Source organism: Seriola dumerili, unplaced genomic scaffold, assembly GCF_002260705.1.
Source record: "Seriola dumerili isolate Sdu_G_001 unplaced genomic scaffold, Sdu_1.0 BDQW01005129.1, whole genome shotgun sequence".
Classification (NCBI taxonomy): Eukaryota; Metazoa; Chordata; class Actinopteri; order Carangiformes; family Carangidae; genus Seriola; species Seriola dumerili.
Window position 1 is genome coordinate 103,219 of NW_019179384.1, and position 10,712 is coordinate 113,930.

The 10,712-nt window shown below is 39.2% G+C and overlaps 1 protein-coding gene across 1 annotated transcript in view; it reads left to right on the top strand.

Annotated features, from left to right (window-relative positions):
- The window catches only part of LOC111239858 (zinc finger protein 629-like), a 43,594-nt gene extending 35,727 nt beyond the window's left edge, over positions 1–7,867 (top strand). Inside the window, exon 11 of the mRNA XM_022769777.1 lies at positions 7,547–7,867. Within this exon, the coding sequence (XP_022625498.1) occupies positions 7,547–7,867 (321 nt within the window). The remainder of the gene's footprint in view (positions 1–7,546) is intronic.
- Positions 7,868–10,712: the final 2,845 nt, after the last annotated feature.

The following is a 10,712-nucleotide window of genomic DNA, read 5'->3' on the forward strand; positions in this document are numbered from 1 at the left end:
AAAAAGAAAGAAATAAGGAAAAAATAAAATAAAAATAAAAGAATAGAAAAAAAAAAAAAAAAAAGAAAAAAAAAAAAAAAAAGAAAAAAAAAAAAAAAGAAAAAAAAAAAGAATAAATGATTTGGTAAAAAACAACAAAAAAAAAAAAATGAAAGGAGAAGAAAAAAGAAAGAAAAAATAAAAAAGAAGAAAAAATAAAAAAAGAAAAGAGAAAAAAAGAAAACAAATAAAAAAAAAATAAAAAAAAAAAAAAAAAAAAAAAAAAAAAAAAAAAAAAGAAAAAAAAAAAAAAAAAAAAAAAAAAAGAAAAAAGGAAGAAAGATAAAATAAAAAAAAAAAAAATGAAAAAAAAAAAAAAATGAAAGAAAAAAAAAAAAAAAAGAAAAAAAAAAAAAAGAAAAAAAAAAAAAAAAAAAAAGAAAAAAACAAAAAAGAAAAAAAAAAAAAAAAAATAAAGAAAAAAAAAAAATAAAAAAGAAAAAAAAAAAAAAAAAAAGAAAAAAAAAGAAAAAGACAAAAAAGAAAACAAGAAAAAAGAAAAGAAAAAGGGTGAAGAAAGAAAAAAAAAAAAAAAAAAAGAAAAAAAATAAAATGAGAATAAAAAAAAATAAAAAAAATAATAAAGAAAAAAAAAAAAAGAAAAAAAAAAAAGAAAAAAAAAAAAATGAAAAAAGAAATTAAAAAATGAAAAAAAAAAAAATGAAAAAAAAAAAAATAAAAAAAAAAAAAGTGAAAAAGGATATTGAAAATAAAAAAAAAAATAAAAAAGAAAAAAAAAAAAAAAATAGAAAAAAAATAAAAAAACAAAAAAGAAGATTAATGAAATAGAAAAATAATAAAAAAAAAGAAAAGAAAAAAAAAGAAAAAAAGGAAAACAAACTAAAAGAAAAAAAAAAAAAAGAAAAAAAAAATAAAGAAAAAAAAAAAAAAAAAAATTTGAAAAAAAAAGAAAAAAAAAAGTGAAAAAAAAAATGAGAAAAAAAAAAAAAAGAGAATGAAGAAAAAAATAAAAAAAAAAATAAAAAAAAAAAAAAAATAAAAAAAAAAAAAAAAGAAAAAAAAAAAAAAAGATAAAAATAAAAAAAGAAAAAAAAAAAAAAAAAAAAACAAAAAAAAACAAAAAATAAAATAAAAAAATAAAACAAAAAAAAAAAAAAATAAGAGATGAATTTTTATTTTTGTAGGTATTGCTCTATCTGGCATTGGTTATGTAGTGAATTGAGTTAAATTAAGCGGATTACAAGTGTTTTTGGCCTTCCAAATTTGAATTTTATTATAATACATCTAAAACATATGAAGTGTTATGGCTTGTTCAATTTCTAAGCTTCACATACAGTTTTTTATTTCTGTGTGAAAATACAGGTTAATGCAGTAAGTTAGCGTAAGTGGCATTTAATTCTCACTGTGCAGGGCAGTTTGTTTAATGTGTGCTGTAATTTTGCCACGGTTGAGCTGTTGTAAATAGTTAAGTAGTATGGCAACATTTGACGTACATACATTTGTCGCTGCTTATACTTTTGAGTGTTCTACACAATTGCAGAAAAAAGGTTCTGCTGTGGAGATAGCTGCGCATTATAATGTTCTTGGTCTGCCAGCATATCTCCTAAAAGAGACCTAAAAGCAGCCCTTATACGAACGCTGGTATAAGGGGGTTGCTGTAACTTAACAAGTGTCTGCAGAACCTGGTCTAAATGGCGAGATGGTGTGCCGCCGGTGTTCTTTGACTGCAGGACTTACTGCTTCTCCTGTGAGGAGGCAGTTGAGCGGCAAGCTGGTTAGTGTAACTCCTGGTCCATCGAGGCGGCGGAAGACACTACTGCCAGTTTGATCCTTTCTCTGTTGAGTCCACTCCTGGTTCTAAGCTGGATGCGTGGTTAAAGTCTGTCTTGCTCACTTCCAGTTAGAAAAATGAGGAAAAGTAGACAGGGAATTACAGCTTCGGAGGCGAGTTAAGTTAGAAGTTGGAGGTCAGAAACGGCAATTAAACAATGCGACAGTTGGGTTTCAAGTCCAAGTTCAGTAGGTAAGTTGCCACCAGCAAAATCGGCTGTGGTTTGACATCAAGTAAAAACATTCCTTTGGTCCCTGTGTTCATGAGAGTGAGTGTTGAAACTTATTTTCACTGAGTTTGAACACAAAGCTAGTTAGGCTTGGCCCCAAAGATGTGTGGGCCGTGTTGCTGCAGTGTAAGTTAACCGTTAAGGCTCAGGAGGCTTGTCCTTCACTTTCTGCTGCAATGCCTGCGTGTATAAAAAATGTAAGAGTGCTATTCTATGGAGTGTATGAGTTAGTGCCAGATGCTTACCCCAAGGCTTTAGAAACTCAAAGAAAATCTTCAAGCCAGTCAATTTTTGACATGGTGTGTTCGCCTGCAAAGCCAACATGTAGCTCTGTGTGTGATCGTTATTTCTTTGGTCGAAGAGTTTTAAAAAAACTGTGTGCCTAATGTATAGTCACTATTCAAATGAACAAAAGCTGGTGCACCCACCTCTGCAGCAAGGCTCTCTGTCTTGGTGGATAAATTTGCACTTACGCCTGCCACAAATTTCAAGGGAGAGTGATTGTTTTTTTTTTCACAAGCCTGGCCACTAGTTGTGCTGACTGTCAAGTTTTAAAATGTAAACAGCAGTCAACCAACACAAAAAGCCAAAGGGGTAGAATTTTAAAAAAAACATATCTCCACCTCCTCTTAACCAGCCTTCAGTCCGCGTAGGCCCGATAATGTTTAAAACATTTAATTTCTCAAGGGTTTGTGTCCCTTACTGGGAGGCTGAAGATCAGTGTCCTGTCACCATTCTGTGAGATACTGATGGTTGCCCAGTTCATTTATCCTTTCCTAGTGCCTTGCATCTGAGTAAACAGTTCTGCTTGCAATGGCGAGTGCTGTGGTTAGGGGAATTGGAATGAGTTTCGTAACACCGCACCTCTTCACCGTGTTCATTGTACAGTCCAAGCTAGTCACTGGGTTTTTCTCCGTAGCTCTTCAAGACTCCTTTCCAATGCTGCAATTGACCTTATGTGGGTAATACATAGCTGGAGGGAAGGTCTACCCAGTACCCAAGGATAATGTTCTTGTGTCGGAGCATGAAGACTTGACACGTTGGGTCTGAGCTCTACTCATGAGCTGGACCACCAATATGTTGGTTTTCGGTTGTCTATCAATTGATTGGCGTTATCATGAATTAAGAAAATATGAATATTAAAAATATTAATATTAAATAATAATTTTAAAATAAAATTAAAGTCCTCGGGGCACCAGCCTAAACTAACAGGCAAATAGCCATATGGTTTTAGTCTCAATTTATTACATTAATACTGGAACTCTGATTAACAATTATCTTACCTAACTATAACCAAATTACCAATATCAACAGTAAGTTGAAGGATTGGAATTCTACAAAGTTAGAAAGGTTGGCAATATTCACGCTTGTGCAACATTAACACACACCCAGTAGTTATATCTTAAAGACATTCATTTACAATGGAGCGGAGTAAAAACACAATGTCTAAATCTAGGATATACAGGTGTGAGTGTGTGTCTGTGTATGTGTGTGTGTCTGTGGGACACAGACAAAAGGCAAGAATGGGCCGATTCAAAGTGACCACATGACCTAAACAAAGAAGACTACACAAGATGGCGGTAAACAAAATTAACTGTATGACTGACCACAACCTAAGCAAACATTACACAATCAAGACATCACAATCAACAAGTTCATTAACAAAGTTAAGACTTCTGCTGCTTAGCTATGCTGTGCTGTGCTATGCTATGCTGGGAGAGGTTAGGCCCAGTCAGTTAACGTTACCCAGTCCTTGGAACAAACAAAGAGGGCCCTTTCCAGTGTTTTAAAGTCCAGTGAGTTGGGTGGCTTCCTGTGGAGTGAAGTCCTGTCTGGCTGTGGTTGTTTTGCTGTTATCTCTTTGTTCTCCTCAAAGAGTTAGCTGTTCCACGCTTACTCTGCTGTGACTCCTGTTGCTTGGAAAATCAGCTGGTTGGCCTTGTGTTGTAGCTGCTGATTCTGAAGAGAACCTCGTGTTAACTCTGTTAATCCGAAGCAGGTCGCTGCGTTGAGGAGAGAGCGTTTTGCAGGCTGGCTGTGAGCAGGCCAGCGAGAGAGCTGGTTTCTCAGGTAGCAGGGCTGACCTGGCTGGGCCTTGTTTGCCTTTTGAAGAGTCGAGAGGAGAGAACAGGAGCTGCTCTCCAGAGCAAGCAAGAAGAGAAGAAAGAGAGAAGAGGGACAAGAGATCTGGTTTTGTTTGATGACACCCTAGGGGTCACATGTCACATGCTGACCCACACTGGCTGGCCAGTGAACAGTGAGGAACTGTGGAGTGTGAGTTCCTTTGTCCAGTGGAGCAAAGAAACATCTGTCTCTTTGAATGATGAGTCCCAACTAACAGAAACATGTTGTTTTTGGTGGTGGGTGACTAGAGGTCAGGCCTGTAAGCAAGCCAGTGATCGATTGACACTTTGTTCAGCCCTGGCAGAGGGTGAGTCGCCTCTAGTGGTGGGTCATGAAATTGCCTGTCCAAAGCACCAGGAGAGTGTAGCAGGGACTGAACAGGGGAGGGTAGTAAAGAGCGGACAGACTTGAAGGTGCGCAAGTGCATTCCACAGGTGGGACTGATGCAGGTGGCATTGGCAGACTTATGCAGTTGTGGAGAAAGCGAACAGGTCTGTGTGTTGGTACTGCTGACTGACTGGCTGTTTTTGCAGTTTCCAGTAATGGCATGGTGTAAAGGTGAATGGGGAGTTCGTCATGCTGCCCTTCCAGGTGTTGGTACGCAGTGGCCAGGAGCGACATTGATTGACCTTTGCAACAACTTTTCCCTCAATTCTCCCTCTCAGCACTGTACTGTAGCCTTACTTTATTATTTCAGTGTGGTCTGCTTGATTTTGTCTTTATGTGTGCGGCCCTCTGCCAGTTGGCCGTTTTATACCCATGTGGGCAGTAAAAACGTTGTGATGTTTTCAGCTCAGTTGATCATAATGTTCAGTGTAATTGTGATATGTTGCCAGGTGACTCTTTCTGAGATCAAACCAGGGGTTTGTTTTTATGGGAGGGGGTGTTAAACCCTAGTGGTCTCTCTCTCTCTTTCTCCCAGGGGAGATGGGCTGCATGCAGTGCACCCACTTACTAATAGCGACAGTAGTCATAGTGGACAGTGAGAGCTGAGTCGGGCCCCAGTGTATGGCAGCAAAGATCCTGTGTGCATGTGTCTTACTCCTTGCTGTGAAGAAGGGGGGTTGGTGTCCTGATTACCTGTTTATTTTTGTTCCTGATTCCCTGGTTGTTAAGTATTTCTCACGTTATTGGCAAACCAGCGCTTTTAGTTACCTTTTTCAGTGATTTTGTTGTGTGTGAGTTTGATAATAAAAGTCATTAGGTTTTTCCCTCATACCTTATTTTGCTTCCTGATCTTCCTTTCCCCCGGGACACATTTTTACTTTTGTTACTTCCCCTCATCTCCTGGATTACCTTTTGGAGCATTTTCTGATTGGTGAATTACCTTACCAGTGTTTTCCAGGTGTTACCTTTTTTCAGATAAAGAGATAAAAAAGGGTAGGTAGGCAGCCAGACAGACAGAAAGCATTGTCACCATGGCAACCTCTGACTTCAGGGAGGGGATACACAGCTCAGTCAAATTACCTGATTAGAGAGTCCTAACCCTCTAATATCTGTGGTGTTTATCAACCACTTTACTGACATTGCTATCAAAATCCCGCTACAGACTGCTCCAACACTGAATACAGAAATGATTTACACAACTCTACACTGTTTTCACTGTAAAAATGTTTCAGTCAGTTGGCAGTTAATTTCAGTTTGTCATCCTAACTGACACAGAAACACACATAAATACAGACAAGCAGAGAGGCACACAGACAGATTGAAAGGCACACAAACACACACAACCAAACACACGTACACACACACACACAGAAAAGCTGTTTACAAGTTAGTACTCATAGAGGGAGACAACATGACAACATGTTTCAGTTCTCAGCTTTTGCAGTTAATGGAGTTCAGCTTCTCCAGTCCCACATTTTGGCATCTAACTTTTCAAAGCACTGTTCATCGGTTAATGTGAGCGCTTTTTCAACTATTTTAGTATTGTGTCAGCAATCTCCTCTCAGGTACAAGTTTTGATTGTACATTTCTTCTTTCTTTGTTTTTGTTTTCAACCATTTTGTATATATATTATACAGTATGTATATATATATAATATAATATATATATATTTTTTTTTTTTTTACAGTTTGTGCTGTTTGTTGCACATTAAATTAACTATTCACTTCAGCTATTGCTTCAGTTACTTCAGCAATGCTTCAGCACTTGCTTCAGCTTCTTCAGCAGTTGCTTCAGCTACTTCAGCAATGCTTCAGCTTCTTCGCATTGCTTTAGGGATCTCATTCAGCCTCAGCTTTCACAGGCATTTTCAGCAGGAAATGTATATTCCAGTATTTTATATTCATACTTCTTTTGCCTTTCCACGGTCTCTAACTACTCCTTCATACTTTTTCGTACAGAAACCATTCTACTATGAAAACGTTCATCTTGTTCTGTAGATTATCGGATATGTATACAACTTTTTTCTACTATTTCATAATTTTCAAAATGTTAAGTTTTTTCTGTGATTTTTTTGCCATTCAAATAAATAGAGAGACTGTTTAAATCCTTGAAAGTTTCAATCTGAGCTTCAACTACTTAAGCATACTTTCAGCTACAGACTTCATTCAAACATTAAAATGGTCACAAGATTTTCATCTATAAGTTATTATACATTTTTGATATCTGCAAAGTTTTTGAATTATCACAGTTTAAGCTTCATGCTTTTTTCAAATCATTTCTGAGTGTATAAGAATGTGTATTACATGGAATGTTCAGGGCTAGAATGATGACATCATTCCTAGAGTGGGAGAAGCTCTGAAATTTGTCTGAAAAGAAATCTGTGATACTCATCCTTACGAACACATATTTGGGTCTTCACAAATAATTTCTTCCTCATTAGTAGCAATTTTGCCCTGTTTCATAAAGAGTGTCTACCTTAGCAAGAGACTAACAGAATTGAAATGTGACCCTCCAAGTGATGCAGAACCGTCAAACTCTCCCATAGACTGCAATACAAATTCAGGAGCTGATTTCCGGAGAAAACCATGTTGGGCCTGAACATGTGGTCGGCCAAAAGCAGGCCTGCTCCGGCCTACTTGTAACCACTGAAGCCTGATATCAGAGCCTGATTCCAGCCCCAGTCCTGAACAAAGAAAGAGCGCCAAAAACCGCCCTATCAGACTCCAACTCCCAGCAGGCTGCGGTTCACACCCTGAGTGTGAAATCTGGGGGAGTCCCAAACTCATGCTTCTCATTGGCAGAGATGCAGGGGACCCCGGCGACTTCGCCGTGACACCACTGCATCTATAAAGGTCAACTGCACACACCGACCATGGCCTTTCCATTGTAACTGCAACAGAGATAGCCCACTTTCTCTGTGAGCCAGTCTACTGAAGGAGGTAACCAACCCTGTGCACGTGTGTTTTCCCCCACAGAGGTTGAAGATCCTCCCCTCACTGGACGAGTTGAGACTCCCCTCCCTGTGTTTAACTAAACACGAAACTACGGATCCAAAAAGAGATTTCTGCCGACGCAGACCAACGATCTCTCCTGCCTGCAGAAGGAAGAAGGAACTTCTTCACGGAGACATGGACAACCCGACACTGGCTACCCTTCGATTACGCCGACGCTGCTGGGTTTCTTCGCTGCCAAACAAGAAACCAGCTGCCGCAACCCTCACGAACGAGGACAGCACCGTCAGAACCACACCAGAGAACCTGTGCTGGATTTTACCGACGGACCGGCGGTCCAAGTAAGAGGTTTACATCTGGGCAGAGATTGTATTGATTGTTGATGTTGGTTTTTAATTTGCTGTGTTTGAACTGTGCTATCCTTGTTTTTCCATGGACCGCTGAGTCCTTTGTACAATACAGTTAAGAGTATTGAAGTTACTGCGCGCTGCTTACCGTTATTCACCACTCCAGATTAACTGTGTGTCCCTTTGCGGGACCACTGCATGTGCCACCGCGGGTGTGAAGCGAGTTGCTCAGTCCTTTAACCGATCAGACAACGAGCATACAGCTTTACGGCCGTACGTGCGCTCTCTGTGGGCTGAATAACTATTGCTCACATCCCACGGTAGCTTGACTCTGCCGCGAGTCGTTTGTCTTCCTTTGTTACACCCACACGCACACTTACATATAGACATATCATTCATCATATATAGATCACCGCCCTTTTAGGTTGTCTACACAAGACATAATCTCGTCCGCCATTTTGGCTCACGTGGTCTAACACCCTCAGACCTGTCCGCCATCTTGGACCCTGCGGGACGCAATCTTTACAGGTCAAGTCCGCCATCTCACCTCACACACACGCACGCACACACACTTACTTATACACATAGACACACACACGTGCCTCATTTGTATGGGTTGATTGTATAGCTGTTAGTTGGGTGGTTGGTAGTATAGTGTGATTAATCCAGACTGCGGTTAACTTTAATTGTTGTGGAGGTTATAATAAACATTATTGTAGTTTAAAGAGAAGCTCTTGTAGTCATTATTGTGTATATTTATTGTGATCTGTGACTGATTGAGAGGGTCAGACTTCGAACTTAATCCTTCATTAGATACTCGCAGTCACCCCAGAGACTCATTACTCTGAGTGAACTATTAAGGTTATGAGACTATAAACTGGTTTGGTTATTGTTCCCGATTTCCGGGATGTGTCCCGCATTATTAATTAATATTAATTACCATAATAATACTGGTTAATAATTTAAAGTAATTTAAAGCTAAATCAATGATTTTTCAGCGATATGCAGAATTCATATTTAATAACCAAACATGCTCCTACCGGACCCAGACCAGAACTGACCCTATTTTGTAACTTGCTCCTAATTCCACATTTTTGGCTCTAGAAACACCAAAACCACATAGAGGTGTTCAACAGAGTGTTGTGGCACTGACCATGTGATAATTTTGCTGATATTATGTACTGTTTTGTATTGAATGGCAGGAGTTTGAGAGGTTCGCTGACCCCTTTCTCCCATAGATTTGCATGAGCTCTGTGTCTTCAACAGCGAGACGCTCTATCTTACACACACACACAAACACACACACACACACGCACAAACCGGAGACACACACATATACACAAACGCGCGCGCACACAGACATGCACACACACACAATCGGACACATAGAAAGGTAGACAGACAGATGGGTAGATAGACAGGTAGACACAGTTTGATTCAGGAAACATTGGCTGTTAATTTCAGTTTGAAATCTAATTGATTCCACATTACATATATTCTAATTGGTGGATTACTTTTGGATCTCAATGCGATTGGTCGATAACCTTTGGAGCTCATTCTGATTGGTGGATTACCTTTAACCAATGTTTTCCAGGTGCTACCTTTTTCAAAGAGGAAGACAGGTGGGCACCACCTGTTGCATTGTCACCATTGCAACCTCTGAGTGGAGGGAGGGGGCACACATCTGGGTCAGATTACCTTAGAGCAGGCATCACAAAATGGCGGAACGCGGTCCGGGCACGGACCCAGCGACGGTTCTGCCCGGACCCGTGAAAATTATATTATAATTATAATATTAGGCCTAATAAAAAGATAAATCATTCGTATATGCGCAGCTAATTTAGTTAATACGACAGAAACGTCATCAATAGCCAAGCCAATCAAATCAATTGTTTACCTTTCAGCACCAGAGAATAGAGAGAGAGAGAGAGAGAGAGAAAGAGAGAGAGAGAGAGAGAGAGAGAGAGAGGGGGGAGATGAGTGAAAATGGCTTGCTCAAAAATGAGAAAAGTAGACAGTGAAAACCAAACTTTTAAAGATGAATGGACGGACATGTTCGTCCTGCCTGCAGCCAGTTCTAAACCTGTGTCTCATATGCTGTGAAACTGTGGCGTTAATAAAAAGTACCAACGTTAAGCGTCACTATGAGACCAAACACGGATCGTTTGATGAAACATACCCGTAAGGTAAAATGATCGAACTGAAAGCACAGTATGACCGGTCTACCCATGTCCTCACATGCATTTACAGGCCAGCAACGTGCAGATGAGTGTTCACTTAAGATTGCGTGGATTTTGGCGCAACACAACAAAGCATTCAGCGATAGGACAGTGGTGAAGGAGTGCTTCAATGCGGCTGCAGAGACTTTACTTGACGGTAAACAAAAAAACGACATGTGTGAAAAAATCAAGCAAATCCCATTGTCAGCTTCAACGACAACCAGAAAATCTGAACTATTAGCAGAGGATGTACTGGCACAGCTTGATGCAGCTGTTCAAAACGCAGTATGCATATCCTTAGCCATTGATGAGTCCACAGATGTAACAGATAATGCCCAGCTTTTGGTGTATGTGAGATTTCTTCACAAAGAGAAGAAAGAATGGTGTGAGGACCTGTTGGGTTTAATGCCACTTGAGACACACACAAAGAGGATAGGATATATATGAGGGATAAAGGAGATGCTCACAAAAAAAGAAAGATTAATCTGAAGCAAGTAGTCTCAGTCACCACGGATGGTGCACCTGCCATGGTTGGTAGAGAGAAGGGGGCTGTGGCACGGATGAAACAAGACAACCCTGATCTCATAGCGCTACCACTGTATCATCCATCAGACTGTTCTCTGT